The sequence below is a fragment of the Rattus norvegicus genome, chromosome 3, assembly GCF_036323735.1.
Source record: "Rattus norvegicus strain BN/NHsdMcwi chromosome 3, GRCr8, whole genome shotgun sequence".
In the NCBI taxonomy this organism is placed as follows: Eukaryota; Metazoa; Chordata; class Mammalia; order Rodentia; family Muridae; genus Rattus; species Rattus norvegicus.
Window position 1 is genome coordinate 187,543,148 of NC_086021.1, and position 17,354 is coordinate 187,560,501.

At 49.7% G+C, this 17,354-nt stretch overlaps 1 protein-coding gene across 20 annotated transcripts; it reads left to right on the forward strand.

The window, feature by feature from the left end:
- Nucleotides 1-18: 18 nt before the first annotated feature.
- Nucleotides 19-15,826, forward strand: Mtg2 (mitochondrial ribosome-associated GTPase 2). Of its 20 annotated transcripts, none has more exons than XM_063283429.1 (9): nucleotides 19-155; nucleotides 456-556; nucleotides 1,280-1,382; nucleotides 8,431-8,638; nucleotides 11,950-12,097; nucleotides 13,259-13,374; nucleotides 13,970-14,188; nucleotides 14,372-14,510; nucleotides 15,304-15,826. In XM_063283429.1, exons 3-9 carry the CDS (start codon nucleotides 1,333-1,335, stop codon nucleotides 15,696-15,698), a joined length of 1,275 nt encoding a protein of 424 aa, XP_063139499.1. In that variant the 5' UTR covers nucleotides 19-155; nucleotides 456-556; nucleotides 1,280-1,332; the 3' UTR covers nucleotides 15,699-15,826.
- The last annotated feature ends 1,528 nt before the right edge of the window (nucleotides 15,827-17,354 follow it).

Here is a 17,354-nt window from a genome sequence, read left to right on the forward strand (position 1 = left end):
CTTCTGCTCAGGTTCCTCAGTGCCCTTATAGTAGACTTTTGGCTTCAGTGCTGTAGGGACCCCGGGCTCAGAGGCGGTACCGCGCCTTCCGGCTTGCTGGTGCACTGCGCATGCGCGGCCAGAAACCCGCCCCGGAAGCAGTCGAGCGAGCGGAGGTGGGAGCCTGCAGGGAGCCGGTGGGTGCGGGCGGTGTTTCCCGGTGTGCATTCTGCGGTGGCGGGTGGCTTGCGGGATGGCTGGGCGGGATTTCTGTGTGTCGTGGCTCAGATGGGGACGGCCCGTCCGGCCTGAGCGCCAGAAAGTTGGTTTCTGAGGGATTCGTTCTTGCTTGAGCTTGGTGGTGCCCGCCTGTAATCTCATCTGAGGCAGGTGGATTTCTAGGAGTTCGAGGCCCGCCTAGGCCACATAGTGAGACCATGAACAGAAAACGATGACAGAATGTTACCCTTGCCCAGGTCTTTTGGAAAGCCTTTATGGATGCACTCCTCGGCGTGCCGCCTAACTGGGCATTTGACTTATCCTGAGTCCCTGCCTCCGCGGCTTTATTCTTTTAAAGGTGAGGTAAAGAAACATTCTGCACACTAAGGATCGGTAGAGATGTGGCTGGGGTGAAAGCAAATAGCATTGTTCCTACTCAGGAGCCTAAAGGACCAGGCTCAGAACAGTTTTGGAGCTATCGGAGGTTTCCCTGCCTGCATGTGAACCAGCCTGGGAAACTGGAGTGCAGGGTCGGGAGCAGCTGTCCCTCCAGTCTGTCTGTCCCACAAGGCCCCATAGGGCAGGCACACCGGACCGCAGCGTTGTTGAACGCGTGCTTTATTTTGTTTTTGAAGCAGGCTTTCCCTGGCTCGCCTGGAAGTCAGATGCCTGTCTGGCTTCCAGAGTGCATCTGCCCACCATGCACAGCAGGAACACTTTTTTTTCTTCTTCTTCTGAGTGACGTGTAATTAAGTAAAAACCGTGTAATGTGAATTGTCAGGTGACAAAATGATACTCTGGTTTCTAAATATTTTCCACATGAAGAAGGAAGTAGATCACAAACACATGTAATGAAATGTAACAGTATGTAGCGGAAACAGTAGCGGCGCCCCCGCCCCCCCCCCCCCCCGCCCCAGCGAGATTTGATACCCTGTAGCAAAAGGAAAAGGAAATGCTTAGAATTCAGTTCGCTAACTGTAAATACTATGAATCCATCGTGCTTAGCCTGTAAAAGAATAACACTGGAGGAATGAAAACGTTCCTCAAGAATGTTTTTCCCCCTTCTCCTTTTTTAAGACAGGTTTCCACATATCTGGCTCCCTGGCTGGCCTTGAATTTCTTGTGTGGTAGAGGATGACCTTGATAATCCCATCTTCCCACCTCCAACCACTGAGTGCAGCACAGTGAGTAAGTGATGGCACGCCTAGTGCCTGTGGTTTCCGGGGGTCCACCCCAGGGCTTCATGCATGCTGGGAGGGCAAGCATCCTACCAACTGAGCTACACCCCTCTCCCACAGTGCTTTCTTCTTTCTCAGTGAAGGCGTGGTGGCAGGTGTTTCTAGCGCCAGCTACACAATCAGTTCAGTCAGTACACTGTGGAACCAGGGCAAAAGGTTCCTGGACATTTCCTCTTGTGGACAGTAGCCGGGAGCTCAGCATCCTGTATAGCAACAGTGACCCTCAGGCTGTGGCACTGAAATTCCCTATGCATGAAAGCCTTGCTGTACAGCTCTAAAGTGTCTGGGGTGTCAGGCTCCAGGCCCTGACTCTTCACTGGCCCAGCAACAGCACCATTAGAGAGTGAGCACGCTCTCCTAGCCTCCCTCTGCAGTGTGATGCCGGTGGGCCCTGCCCACTAGGGCTTTCTGTGACGGCACTATCCTTATCCGTCCTGCCTGGTGTAGCCCTATGTGGCCTGTCACACTGAAGAACTAGGTACTTAGGCTTCATTTACTCTCGTAAGTGTGCCGATGCACGCACACACACGTGCACATGTGTGGGTAAGAGGATATTAGGTGTCCTACAGAATGAGATAAAATACTAACCTGGTAGGGGAGTTAGTGATCAAAAAGGTGGATTTCTAAGGGTGGGGTTTCTCCAGATTGTCGGCCCCTCAACCTCCCCAGATGTGGAACTAACTGCATAATTTGTGGTAGCAGAGACTGTGTTCTCCAGCTCCTCAGTTAAAACAGAAGAAAAACAAACAACTCCCAGAGCTGTAACTGCGTGTGGTGCTCACACCTGCAGTCTCAGCCCTCCCTGAGGTGGAGGCAGGGGGATCAAGGCCAGCCTCGGTAGAAAAAGGATTTCTAGGTGGCCTAGGTTACATGATAACCAATCCCATATCAGTCAATGTATTGGGTTGGCTGTGGGGGTTGGGTGGGGTTGGGTGAAGTTGCTTGCCTTTCAAGCTGGTGACCCAGGTTTGATCCTGGAGACTCTCGCTCTCATTCCCTGAGTCTGGATCCTCCTGTCTCATCCTCCCTGTAGTGTGTGTAGCTTTTCGAGGGCTGGAGTCCCAGCTCGAGTCCCTGTGCTCACACAGCAAGCATTCTTGCCCAGCGAGCCATCTCCCCGTTCCAATTGTATTTAATTTTAACTTTACCAATCCCAGTTGGCTGTAGACACTGGATGAGACAGTGCAGAGACAACATTAGGAAGGCAGTGAGAGAGAGAACAGTAAGGGGAAAGAGGTTTCATTTAGTCCCTGACAGGGTGCCACCCGTTAAAAGAGTGGCCACACAAACTGAAGGTGGGGAAAGGAGCGAGCTGCGGCAGTGTCCACCTTTGGTCTTAGCACTTAGAGGCAGAGGCAAATAGGTCTCTGTGAGTCCAGGCCTGCCAAGGCTATATGGTGAGACCTTGTTGTCCCAAAACCAACCGCCCCAGCCCCCCCCCCCCAAAAAAAAGAAAATGCACCACAGGAAGCACAGAAAGAAGGAAGCATGCCAAAGCAGGCCCAATTCTGTGTCAAGACTCCAGGTGGCTTTGCAGCTGTTCCTAAACTTTCAGTTGGGCTCCACCAGTGCCAAACCAGCTGATGGTGTCAGCCTGTGCCTTACAGGTCTAGCTGCTGGTGTGCCGGCAGGTGCCCATAGCAGAGCCAGAAAGAGTGCTTTTCCCTTGACGTACCACACTCCTATGACACTCTTCCCTTCATGCAGTAGCTCAAGTCCTTGGTGAGTTATGTTTCTGTTCTTTGCTTCCGTGTCTCCATTGTCAAATGGGAGTAGTAAAAGACTTTGCTCTGTGGAACCCTTATGGACACAATGGGTTAATCACTGGAACCCACTTTAACAGGGACAGAATTCTGCAAGTAGCACACGAGGGCTGGAGCATTTGCTGCTTGTTGGTTGGGCTTTTTTAATTGTGTTTAGATTTATTTATTTATTTTATGTATGTGAGTACACTGTCACTGTCTTCAGAAACATCAGAAGAGGGCATCTGATCCTGCTACAGATGGTTGTAAGCCACCATGTGGTTGCTGGAATTGAACTCAGGACCTCTACAAGAGCAGTCACTGCTCTTGACCATCTCTGGAGCCCCAATTGATCGGTTTTTCAGGCAGGGTCTCACTTATCTCTGGCTGGCCTCACACCGTGTAGCTGAGACTGGTCCTGAACTTGCTGAGGTAAAATATGTATACCAGCCTTGTGTGTTTATATAAAGTCTCTCTGTAGCCGAGAGCCTGGAAATCATAATAGCTTAGACTGACCTCAAAGTCAAGGGAATCCTGCTCCCCTGAGCTCCACTGTAAGGGTTACAGACGTGAGATCCCATATCTGGCTCATGTTATTAATTTATTACAAAATGGTCTGGGGGTGACGTGGTGGTTAGAAGCACATGTTACTCTTACAGAGGACCCAGATTCAGTTCCCCAACATGCAGAGGTTCACAGCAATCCATAACTCCAGTTCCGGGGCATCTCATGCCTCTTCTGAGCTCCACGGGCACTGGGTGTTCATGTGGTGTACATTCATACATGTGGGCAAAACACTCATAAAGTAAATGAGAAAAAATGTATTTTTAATTTACGTTCAAGCGCTTTTCACATTTGAAAATTAGGTAGAGAAGATTGCTTTCTTTGTTGTTGTTTTGTTTTGTTTTTTTGAGACAGGTTTTCTCTATGTAACCTGGCTGGCAGGGAACTTACTCTGTAGACCAGGCTGACCTCCAACATATACTCATCTGCCTCTGCCTCCTTAGTTCTGAGACTGAAGGAGTACACTACAAGACCTGGTAAATGGTTGCCATCTTTAATTTCTAATTTATTGCTGCTGATATATATACACACACACACAACACACATACATACATAATATATATATATATATATACATATATAATACATATATGTGGAGGTTTGGATAAGCTTGGCCTTGTTGGAATAGGCATGGCCTTGTTGGAGGAAGTTTGTCACTGTGGGGGCCTTCAGATCAAGGTGTAGAACTTAGCTCCTCCAGTCTGCCTGGAAGCTGCCATTCTCGAACCTTGATAATAGACTGAGGGGGCTGGAGAGATGGCTCAGCAGTTAAGAGCACCGACTGCTCTTCCAGAGGTCCTGAGTTCAATTCCCAGCAACCACATGGTGGCTCACAACCATCTGTAATGGATCTGATGCCCTCTTCTGGTGTGTCTGAAGACAGTTACAGTGTACTCATATATAATAAAATAAATATTTAAAAAAGGGGGACTGAGGGGTTGGGGATTTAGCTCAGTGATAGAGCGCTTGCCTAGGAAGCACAAGGCCCTGGGTTCGGTCCCCAGCTCCGAAAAAAAAAGAACCAAAAAAAAAAGGGGGGGGGACTGAACCTCTGAACCTGTAAGCCAGCCCCAATTAAATGTTGTCCTTATAAGAGTTGCCTTAGTCATGGTGTCTGTTCACAGCAGTGAAACCCTAAGACAGTATAATAATACATGGTACTATAAATGATTTTCCTGGGGTTTTCTATGTATTCAGTCTTTCTTATCTTCTCCTCTTTCTAAGATTTTTAAAAATGATATGTCTGTCTGCCTGTGGGTGTATACGCAAAGAACAGATTTCTGTGGAACCCAGTACAGGGGTTAGAGTTCCTACAAATGGTTAAGCTTCCTGATGTGGGTGCTGGGAACTGAGTTTGGGTCATCTGCAAGAACAGTCCACATTGTAATCACTGGGCCATCTCTAGCCCACAGCCTCCTTCTTCCTTTTTTTTTTTTTTTTGGTTCTTTTTTTTCGGAGCTGGGGACTGAACCCAGGGCCTTGCACTTCCTAGGCAAGCGCTTTACCACTGAGCTAAATCCCCAACCCCTCCTTCTTCCTTTTTAACCACCTTAGCATTTGAGAGCATGTGGCTCACAGGAGGGCATCCCTGCCTTGCCTAGGTCTCAGGGGCAGCCACTCATGCTTTCCCTTATAAAGTGTGGCATCAGCCTCAGCCTGGCACTTGCCTTGTGCCAGGTGACATTTCTTCCCCATCCTGCTTGCTGAGGCCTTGGTTTCCCTACTGGGTGTCAAAAAGGTCCCAGCCATGTGCCCTAGCATGCAGGCTAGGACCTACCTGCAAAGGTGGCCTTGTGCTCTCTCAACAAACTCTGCTAGGTACTGGCCTGGGGTCCTCAGAGCAGCACATTTTTCTGAGGAGTACTAGCCTCTAACTTTGCTTTGTGTGAAAGCTAGGCTTTGGTTTGGGACTACACTACACTGAACTCATAAAATGGGTTGGATAGTAATCTAATACATGTAAGTTTGAGGTTCTTTTTTGATAGCATTTACCAGGAACTTAACTACCAAGGCTGAAATTTGGGAATATTTTTTTCTAGAAAATGTGACTTCTTGAGGAGATGTAGGACTGTTTGTTCTTGTGCTTGTTTGAATCTTTAAAGATATGCCCATGTGGTAGCCAGGTAGGAGTAGCACATGGCCTTATTGAGTTGGAGCCTGGTCTATAGAGCAGAGTGAGTCTTAGAGTACCACATGTGTGCAAAGTGTATAGGAATTCCTTTGCCACTTCTCTGTAAGTCTAGTCACTCCAAAGTAATCTGCTTTAAAAAGATTGCTTTCGGGTTGGGGATTTAGCTCAGTGGTAGAGCGCTTGCCTGGGAAGCGCAAGGCCCTGGGTTCGGTCCCCAGCTCCGGAAAAAAAAAAAAAAGAACCAAAAAAAAAAAAAAAAAAAGAATGACAAACTAAAAAGATTGCTTTCATAGTTAGGGCTGGGGTTGTAGCTCTGTGGTAGGGCATTTTATTGCTTATGTATTGAGCGCTTTATCTGCATGTACACCTTCGTGCATCAGATTCCATGTGCTTGCTGAGACTTGAACTCAGGACCTCTGGAAGAGCAGCTAGTGCTTTTAACCACTAACTTCTCCAGAGCCAATGAGCCACCTCTCTAGCTACTGGTAGAAATTAAAACAACAACAACAACAACAACAACAAAAAAGAAACTTTGAGAGGGCTCAGTGGTTAAAAGTGTGACTGCTCGGTTGGGGATTTAGCTCAGTGGTAGAGCGCTTGCCTAGCAAGCACAAGGCTCTGGGTTCGGTCCCCAGCTCCGGAAAAAAAAAAGTGTGACTGCTCTTACAAAACACTAGGGTTCCATTCCCAGGGCCCCCTGGAAGCTCAAACTGTCTGTAACTCCAGTTCCAAGGGATCTGATAATCCACTTCTATATCCACAGATACTAGGTAGATATGTTCACATATGCATGTATTGCACATACACGTAGGCAAAACACCCATATCTATAAAATAAAGTAATAAAGTATTCAAAAATGTAAAAAAACAAAAAAACCTTAGGGCCATCACATGGCCTTAAGGTAGTGTGTGTCACCATGAAGTGGTAACACGGGGCCATGAGGCTAGGCTGGTTACTGTGCACATAAAGAAAAACTGTTAGGAGAAAGGAAGCCACCAAGACAGAGTATTTGAGCAGCACTAGACTACCAGACTGGATGTCTGTGTGTCTTAGGGTTTTATTGCTGTGAAGAGACACCATGGCCATGGCAACACTTATAAAGGAAGCATTTAATTGGAGCTGCTCATCAACCATTATCGTCAAGGTGGGAAGCATAGCGGCACACAGACATGGTGCTGGAGAAGAGAGTTCTACATCTGAACCAGCAGGCAGCATAAAGAGGACCTCTGGGCCTGGCTTAAGCTTCTGAAACCTCAAAGCCCACCCGGCCCCAGCGGCACACTTCCTCCAAGACAGCCACACCTAATATTGCTAACTCCCTATGGCCAGTTTCCATTCAAACCTCCACAGTGTGTGAACATCTGGAGACATTGGTGTCACACAGCATATAGATGTGGGTCCCATGGTTCTTAGAGGTAAACTGTCTGCAGGGCTGGGGCTACTGGGGGCATGGAAAGGTGCTGAGACCTATGGCACAAACCGGGAGGACTCAAAACTCCGAGGTGGACTTCTGCTGGCCACAGCAAGAACCATTGGAGGCTCAGACTCAGCACTGCCAAGAGCTTGTGCACTGGCCAAGGAAGATGGGTACATGGATAATAAACTGGTGGTGTGTGGAGGAGCAGGATCCAGGGTAAGAGAGCAGGCAGGCAGAGAGGCCTTGCCCAGCAGCGTCCCTACCTGTGGTGTACGGAATGGCCCAGCAGCTGGTACAGCCTACTGTGTGTGCTTAGCAGCCCAGCTCTCCCCGGCCTCAGGGTTTTGTGTGTGTACCATCATCATGGAAGCATACTAGCTGTCTTTCCTGCTGCAGGGTGTGTGGTGGATGTTCAAGCTTTAACGCTGTCTGGCCTTTGTGAGGCAGGTCCCCACCCTGAAGCTGAAGGAGGGCACGTCACCTCATTAGAGCACAAGCCACTGAAGCTCAGAGGCCCCCATCACTCTCATCTCTCAGGAAATTAGAAGGATGGGAGCTGCCTGAGGAACAGAGGATGGAGACCACACAGACACTGCTTATTGTGTTCACAGTAGGACAGACGCCACGGTGCACCCCTGTGGGCTGGCCTGTCCTTACCCAGCCTTTCCACTTTGAGGTCCGGAGACTGAGGCAGTAGTTGCAAAGGTGGCTGTGTCTGGTGTGGGTGCCGTTACTCAGTGTTTCCCTGGTCAGTTGAATGGTTTCCAGCCACCCAAGAGCACGCTCTTCAGGAACAATTTAGCAAACGGCTGCTTTCACTTAGAGAAATTCTCACTTGAGGTTTAGATTCCCTTTTAATAATCTCACCAAGCAGGTACTTCATATTCTCCTGGGAGGTTCACTCACCATTGCAAAGATTTAATTATCTAGACCTGTGTGCCCAGGCCCTGGCCTGAGTACACACTGGCAGGCAGATACAGAAGCCCATGCACTGTGGGGTCCAACAGATCACTTCTCTGTTCAGCTTGTTTTCTCTGACATCATTCTGGAGTTTGCCGTGTGCCAGACTCTGCTCTGGCTCCAGTCTAAAGCTCATGTTTAACCAAGGGCCTTACTGGATCATTCTGAATGTTTTGTTAGGGCCATGGTACCTACCAGACTTGTCTTGGCCAGGACTTGCACTGTGTTTGACAGTGTTTTGAAATGGGCTCCATCCACATGTGCTGTCCTCAAGCCCAGCCAGCTGCTTCCTCTGCAAGCGTCATGCAGATTGCTCTCTGTGGGCATCGTAGACCACGCTAAGCACCGGGAGCCTTCTGGGAAGAAGCTACTGTCAGAGAAGAAACTGGTAAGTCACTGCCTAGGGAGGATACCTTTGAGTGTGCCCCAGCCCCACCCCAAGTGCCATTGCCTCTGTGTGTGTGTGTGTGTGTGTGTGTGTGTGTGTGTGTGTGTGTGTGTGTGTGTGTGTGTGTGTGTTTACTTGTGGAAGTCAGGGTAAAGGGTAGGATCCCTTGGAGTTACAGGCACCTGAAGTAGGTACTGTGATCCTAACTTGGGTTCCCTAGAATTGCAGAAGAACTCCTAACTGCTCCAGTGTCTCTAGTAGCATCCTTTGCATTCTGTGTCCTGCCATGGTCCACTACTGAGGGCTGCATGGAGCTCTTGAAGAGGTGACTGTGCCGAAGGCTTGCTGGCCTACAGAGCCCAGGAGGGGTCAAGGAGGCCAGGGAGGGCTAAGGCCTGATTTGATTGATTGATTTGGAGTATTGGGAATGGAACCCAGGGCTTTTGCCTGAGTGCTGAAGTACTCCTTTTTTTTTTTTTTTTTTTTTGCCCCTGGAGCTGGGGACCGAACCCAGGGCCTTGCGCTTGCTAGGCAAGCGCTCTACCACTGAGCTAAATCCCCAACCCCCTGAAGTACTCTTAAGAGCTGAACCCCAGCCTTAAAACTGCATTCTGCTGTTTGGAGGCAGAAACTCGTGTGCCCTTATCCAGATGCCTTTAACTCCCTATGGAGCTGAAGGTGATCCTAATTCCTGATCCTCCTGTCTCCACCTCCTTAGTGGAAGGATTACAGACCTAGTCACCTTGTTCAGCTCTCCTAAGAGTATTTTTACCTGCATTTACTGACTTATTTGCATTTAGCTGTTTTGAATATTCAAGTTCTGTTTTGACCCTGGGGACTGGGTATATCTTTAGTTGTAAGTTCTTTAAGGCATATAATGAACAAGATGCCGACATCTTGTTCATTTGTTTAATGCATTCAGGCGCCTGTGTGCATGCAGGTGCCTGTGTAATGCATACGTGAAGGCCAGAAGACAAATTCTGTCATCCTCGGGAGCACTGTCTACTTCCTTTAATGGAGTCTCTCATCGGCCACCACAGTGACTCCTTATATGGGCTCTGGGACCAAACCCATGAGGCTGCTACAGGATGTTTTTCTTCTGTTTACAAGAACCTTTCATGGCTTGGCTTGGCTTTTCAAGACAGGGTTTCTCTGTGTAACAGCTTTGGCTATCCTGGAGCTCAAATAAATCCTCCTGCCTCTGCCTCCAGAGTGCTGGGAATAAAAGTGTGTGCTGCCACTGCCACCCCACAGGCTGTCTTCTGATGAGCTTTGACTGAAGGACTTGCACATTAGGACTCACTTGGTGGACAAGCTTCAGTTGAGCAGCTGAGAAAAAAACATGTTTTTTTGTTTGTTTGTTTTGTTTTGTTTTGTTTTTTTTGACAATGAAGAAGAGAGTGTTTATATCTCAGTGCAGTCACGCTGGGAAGAGATGGGAAGTGTTGCCCTGTGTCCTGTCTGTGGTATTAACAAGAGCTGGAAGGGACAAATCTAGAGCAGGGGCCAAGAAGAAAGAGTCCATAAGCCAGGCTGTCTCCCATCATCCTGATCGCAGCCTGGTTGTGTGAGGTCCCCCTGGGAAGGTGCCACGACTTGAGAGGGGAACTCAGTTCCCACCATCCTTAGGTTCCTGGGATGATCTGCCTGTAAGTCTTGCTGCTTCTGGAGTCTAAGAATACTGTTTTCACACGGGGTCTCCCTGTATAGCCAAGAGCCATCTTCTGGTGTGCCTATCTGGGGTCACAGGCATCCACCGCCATCGTCATCTTCTTAGTGGGTTTTGCTTGCAGTGAGTGTGTTTAGACAGATACTCGCTCCTTTGATCTGCACTCACCTGCTTCCTGAAGCGGATGATTTCTTCCTCTATATTGATGTGACAGACACCTAACTCAAAAAACATGTTTCTTAAAGAAAAGAACTTTGGGAGCCTGATTGAGGAACACAGCGTGGAGGCTTCCTGTGGGCCGTCCCCCCCCAACAGTTCATGCTTGTATGGGATCCTTCCTGATGGTTTCCAACCTGGTTTTTTTCTCCAAGGTGGATTCTGGTTTTGTGGGTTCAATGCAAACTTGCATTCTTTTTGAAGTAACAGCTTGTGGTTTTCCCCAGGGTGTGGCCAAGAAACCCTAGGATATTTGTTTTGGGGACTTTTTGTTTATTTTTGTGGTCTGAGGCATCAAATCCAGGACCTTACACGTGGTGACTTAATGCTGCACTGCTGAGCTCTACCCCAGCCTGGACACCTTTTTTCCCTTAAAAACAATTCAGTCCTGGGGACTGCAGTGATGCCTTGATGGTTAAGAGGACTTATTATTCTTGCAGAGGAATTGGGTTTGGTTCCCAACACCTGCAGAGTAGCTCACGACTACCTGTAATTCCAGTTCTAGGCGATCTGGCACACGTTTACACACATGTGGAACATATGCATACTCAGGCACATAGATGTACGTATACACACAATAAAATAAGTATTCTATAGTCCAACGCCAGGGATGGAGGGGGCTCCAGCTGAAGGATGAGCTGCGTGCAGTGTATGAGTGTTCAGCCACACACGTACCTGTGTCCACAGAGGTCAGAAGAGGACTTCATTCAGGTGTCCTGGGATAGAGTTACAGATGCTTATGAGCCATGTGGGTGTTCAGAATAGAACCCAGGTCCTCTGCAACAATAGCAAGGGCTCTTAACTCTGAACCATCTTTCTAGCCCAGTTGGTTAACTCTTTTTCTTTCACTGTGTTCTGCATTAATGGCCTAAAGAAAACCTTCCTGAGAAGGAAGGGCTGTGCCTACCTTCCTGCTGCCTACCTTCCTGCGTTTCACACATAAGCCCTCAGGTAGTGCCATGGAAAGTAGTCTCTCTGCATAGCTAAGCTCAGGCGTGCCCCAATGGCCACCGTCTCCCACTGGCAGCTACAGTTTTCCTCTAGTAAAGACAGAGCTGGTGTTTTAGCAAGACAGTTCTGTCTGAAAGAAGCTAGAAGGACACTGTGTTCAGGGAACATTTCCTAAACAAGCTGTGCTCGCTAGAATTGCCCAGTTCTCTTTTGAAGTGTGCACACCATACCAGCCGCCCGCTGTGTGTGCAGTGGTTCGCGTCAGCCCTCGGTGTGGGTGACCTGTAAGAGTGGGTCTTACCTGTGGCTTTTGGAGAGCACTGCAATCACATTAGCATGGTTAGCCTCTAATGTCAGTAGAGAGGTACCTATCAAGTGGGTGGTAATGTGTATAAGTGTTTGCTTGCACATGTGTTTGTCTCCTGGAAGGGCTGCAGGGGTGCTAACATCCTCTGGTGCCTTTTACTCTCTGTAGAAAAGGCATTTCGTGGATCACCGGAGAGTGCTGTTCCGTGGAGGAAGTGGGGGCTCTGGCATGAGCTGCTTCCACAGTGAACCCCGCAAGGAGTTCGGAGGCCCTGATGGTGGGGATGGAGGAAATGGTGGACACATCATCCTGAGAGGCATGTCCCCTGGGAGCAGCTGGGGAGGACAGCCTACCTTCAGGGGCGGAGGTCCCGTGGCTTATCTTGTCTTGCATTTGCACTCAGACATGGTGTGTACGCAGCATCTTCATGAATTTTGTGCATGCTCAGCACCAGTGCACCAAGGCAAGAGACCTTAATTGCAGGCATGGGTTGTTTCCCATCAGGAACCTCACAACAGCCATGTCACAGGGTCAGAAAGTGCAGCAGGGCCTCGGCTGTACTGGGCACATGCTTGACATGAACATTCAATGAGCTGGGGGCCAGCATCTTCTCAGCATAGTGAAGTTAGCTGGTTATTTTATGTGTACGAGCACTATGCCTGAGTGTCTGTATGTTCCACATGTGTGCCCTGCAGAGGCATCAGACCCCCTGGAAGCAGAATTATAGTCAGTTGTGAGCTGCCATTAGACGCTGGGAATGAACCTGCAGCCTCTGCATGGCAGCCATGTTCCTAACCAGTAGCCCATCTCTTTAGCTCCCTAGGTGATTTTTGTTGGTTTGTTTTTTAATTTTTTAAAAAAGATTTATTTATTATATACAGTGTAGTTGTTTTCAGATACACCAAAGAAAGCAATCTCATTACAGATGGTTGTGAGCCACCATGTGGTTGCTGGGATTTGAACTCAGGACCTCTGGAAGAGCAGTCAGTGCTCTTAACCGCTGAGCCATCTCTCCAGCCCTGTTTGTTTGTTTTTAATTGATAATAGTCATATGTACCTCATATGCTGATGCCTTCCTGTTGCAAGTTTCAGCAAATTTCAAGCCAGCCAGGGCTACAAGACTGCATAGTGAGAGCTTGTCTCAAAGAAAGAAAAAAAGACAGAAAGCCCATGGCAATAGTGGTGGTTAGTGGAGCATGCCTTTAATCCCAGCACTCAGGAGAGGCAGGCAGAGGCAAGTAGATGTCTGTGAGTTCGAGGACAGCCAGAGCTAAACAGAGAAACTCTGTCTCGGGAAGAAAAAAAGGTCATATTCTATTTCAGTTAGGATAATGAAGAGTGTGGGCGGCCAGCCGTACACCCAAGCCAGGGGAGGGGGAAGGGGAGGGTGACAGATGCAGGGCCACTGTTCTCTGCTCAGCAGCTGCATTGGCTGAGTTTTAACACAAAGGAACATGAGATTTTGCTCTCGCTCTAGTTGACCAGCAAGTCAAGTCCTTGTCCTCGGTCTTGTCCCAGTATCAGGGTTTCAGTGGAGAAGACGGTGGCAGTAAAAACTGCTTTGGACGTGGTGGTGCCACCCTCTACATCCAGGTAAGCTGAGGAGCTGGAGCAGGCTCAGTTCCCTTGGGTCCTAGTCACAGAGTCCATGGGTGACTAAAGCGCCTGGCTGGGAACAAAAGCAGCCAGTGCTGTGTTTTAGGAGTCTCATCCCCACACAAATGCCTTTGCACTGGTGTGGTACCATGTTGCTTCTGACCCAAGAGAGTCTAAAGGGGTGGCCCACAAGAGGGAGCCAAGAACACACCTTCCGTGCCTAGGTGGGGGCAGCAACACCCAAGGTTCCACACTCCCATGCTGGTTCCCTGCTGCTTGGTTGTTTCACTTCAGAAAAGCCCCCATACACATATGGGTCTCTGGTACTGTGACAGGGCCTCACTGTGTGACCCAGGCTGTCCTTGAACTTGTAATCCCCCTGCCTCAGCTGCCTGAGTGCTAGAAGGCCAGTCTTACTCTATAACACAGTATGGGGCATCTGACTAGCCATAAAATCTCTTCAGGGCAGAGACATTTTGTTAGTTCTGGTGGCTGAAGAGAGCAGTTACTAGTGTAGTGCCCTACCCCTCCTCTTCCTCGCTGTTATAGAACAGAACTTGATGGCAGTGATGGTGGTGGTGGTGCTTTTCAGGTCCCTGTGGGCACCTTGGTGAAAGAAGGAGATGAGATTGTGGCTGACCTCTCCCACCTGGGAGACGAGTATGTGGCAGCTCTCGGAGGTGCAGGAGGAAAAGGCAATCGTTTCTTTCTGGCCAATGACAACCGTGCCCCTGTAACTTGCACCCCTGGACAACCGGGTCAGGAGCGGGTCCTCTATTTGGAACTCAAGACAATGGCTCACGCTGGGATGGTACGCCCCTGTCTGTGCCACACCCTGAGGTAGTGGGTCCCTGAGGGTGGGCACACTGCCACCCGGGAGAGAATGGTGGCTTTCATTCATTCTCCCTGCCCGTGTGCTCCTGTCTGTGCCAGCTGCTGGTGGGATTCACAGTGTCCTCCATGAGATCACAGGGCACTTTTACTTTGTTTCTAGGTTGGCTTCCCGAATGCTGGGAAATCCTCTCTCCTTCGAGCCATTTCAAATGCAAAACCTGCTGTAGCTTCCTACCCATTCACCACCTTGAACCCTCACGTGGGGATTGTTCACTATGAAGGCCACCAACAGGTAGCAGGTAGTCTCCAAAACCCTGCCAGAGGATGGGTTTAAATGGCCCTTGATTCAGGAGAGCAATTATGTAACCCCTGCGTTTAGCTTCCCACTTAAAAAATGAGACATTGTTTTCCCTGATTGAAACAATTTTAATGAGTCTGTTCTCTGTCAAAGTCAACCCCTCCCCTCCCAGCCAAGAAATCTGATCTCTTCAGTTGGGAATTGTAATCTTGAGTTGGGAGCCTGAGGAGAGGACGGCCTCTTGCCTTCCTCATTCTCTCCTGTAGAACTGGGCGGTATCAGTCATGCAGACAGCATGTGGTTTAAAAAGCCTTTCCTGTACCATTTTAAGAGGAAAACTTTTTTCCAGAAGATAATGTACCCATTAAAAATAGCAAGCCTGCTGGTAAGGTTATTTGTACAGCACTTTATATCTGCAGAGTGCACGATAGTGATTTGTATCCATAATCAAATTAGCCATAGAATGCAGGGAGCCATCTCCCTTTTTTGAAGCCTGAGAGACAGGAATGTGTTAAATCTTCCTCATTAGATTAATCCACCATGCCTGTCACCCAAATATTTCAGAGCACTTTGCAGACCTGAGAGCTGAGGTACCTCAGTGTGTCTCGGCCTGCTGAGTCACCTGGGGGCGGATAAGTGGCTTCAATTCCCAGTGTTCCTTGAAAGTTGTAGAACATGAGATCTGGGCCAGAAAGGGTCTCCCTGAGGGGAGTCACCTGACCCCAGGGTTGAGCCCAGCACTGGGAGGCCGAGAACCGGACTCTGACCTGACATAACTCTTATACCTCTTACAGTGGCAGACATCCCAGGAATCATCCGAGGCGCACACCAGAACAAGGGCCTGGGCCTCAGCTTCCTCAGGCATATCGAGCGCTGTCGCTTCTTCCTGTATGTGGTAGATCTTTCCTTGCCTGAGCCATGGACACAGGTTGACGATTTAAAATATGAACTAGAGAAGTATGAAGAAGGCCTGTCAGAGAGGTCCCACGTGATCATTGCAAATAAGATTGATCTCCCGCAGGCCAGAGCCCACTTGCTTCAGCTCCAGGACCGCCTCGGACAGGAGGTCATAGCCCTGTCAGCACTGACTGGGGAGAACCTGGAGCAGCTGCTTCTACACCTGAAGGTGCTGCATGATGCCCACATAGAGGCCGAGCTGGAGCAGGGTCGCCAGCCTCTCAGGTGGTAGTGAGCACAGGGCTGTGTGCCCCAGGGCCAGTGTTGGACAGGGGTGGGCCAGCAGTCACAGGAAGCAAAAGCAACCTTTTTGTAAACTGCAGGCCGCTTTGAACTCCAGAGACTAAGTACTTGCTAATACATGAGTGTGTCAGTGTCTTGTTTTCACACCTACTTGGGGCACCCTCCAAAATGCCCCCTGCCCTCTGTCCCAGGCTGATAGAGTGTTCTGTGCCACCTGTCCCTGAATTGGTGCTTGGTGTGCCTGTCACCCTTGCCGACTGGTTTGCTTGCTGGAGTTGACTCATTTGTGCTAATTAACACCTCATTAGGAGGAGGGCAGTGCTGCTGGCTGACAGTAGCAAACACTGCTGCCAGGCGGCCTGGGCACATGCAGCTGAGCAGCAGAGCCGTGGTTGGGCTTCTCACACAGGCCAGGACTTGTGGCCCAGTAGCCCTCGGTTTCCTTGTGTGGCTGGGTCTGCCCACAGTCCTGCAGCCTCTGTGCAGCTATCTGCTGTGCCAGCATGTCAGGGAGGCAGGGTGCAGTGACCATATTCTGTTCTCCAGTGCCAGCTGACTGAGAACAGTGAGGGCCCAGCTCCTTCCCTGTTATTCCCAGAACACTGAGCTCTGTGGGGGCCGAACACCAAGGCAGCCTTGAGCTTCACGACTGAATGCACCCAATATCCGACCAGGCACGCAGCCTCTGGCTGTGCCTCAAGGATGCACCAGCCGGTTGTCAACCAAAGGCGATGTGAACCTTAAATGCTGGCAGTGTTTCTGATACGTGGGCTCAGCTCAGCAGGGTGTATGGAAGAACAGCCAGAGACCTGTCCCTGGAGGCAGAGACTGCCACTACTCTGCCCTGGCCAGAGGCTCAGCTCACCACAACTTACCTGAGCCTGTGAGTCAGCACCAGCCTCTTTTGCTAGGTGGAACCACTTTGCTCCTCCAGACACTGCCCTATGGAGAGTGACCCCAGGTAGTACGGGCTGGGGACCATATGTCCCAGAATATTCCCCAGGGAGGTTGATGCCTTAGTGTGGCCCTGGAGGTCCTCAGAAGCACGATGAGAGGAAAATGAAAATGAGGCTCGTCTTTTGGGGAGACCCCTGCCCTAGAGTGAGGCTAGCCATGCTCTGGCACACAGGCAGGTCCCTCTGTGTTGGGTGGGGCTGCAGAAACAGCAAGCCTGCCCTCAGCTTTCAGAAGCAATTCTGTTTTGATCTGCAGCTGGAACACGGGGTCCTTTTCCGGGAAGCTTTATTCTAATGTCTTATAATTTCAAAGGTCCTGGCGTTCTGGAGGCCAGGGCGGGTCTCGTGTCTGTGGCTTTTCTCTTTCAGGCCACCAAAGGGTTTTGTAGTCAGGCCTGGCCTGAGAGCATTAATTGCCCACCACTGGCTTTCATCTTCGTGGCCGCTGTCCTCTGGACACCTCAGAAGGCCTCCCTAGGACCTGGAGACCTGGGGTGGGCTGGCTCTTCAGAACTGCCTTATGTCCTGGGAACCACCAGTAGTCCTTGGCTGGGACTGGGTCACACAGACTGCTGAGGTCCAGTTTTGCTGACACCAGGGCGTTGAAACAGTTTCCGTGTAGCCCTGAATGTCCTGGGATACACTCTGTAGACCAGGCTGACCTCAATCTCAAGCGACCCACCTGCTTG

Bases quoted from the DNA above. Each gene is read 5' to 3' on its own strand.
- Mtg2 (XM_063283429.1), top strand. From the start codon at position 1,333: ATGACCTTGATAATCCCATCTTCCCACCTCCAACCACTGAGTGCAGCA. The intron at 8,639-11,949 runs GTAAGTCACTGC...TACTCTCTGTAG, and splicing joins TACTGTCAGAGAAGAAACTG to AAAAGGCATTTCGTGGATCA. The intron at 14,189-14,371 runs GTACGCCCCTGT...CTTTGTTTCTAG, and splicing joins CAATGGCTCACGCTGGGATG to GTTGGCTTCCCGAATGCTGG.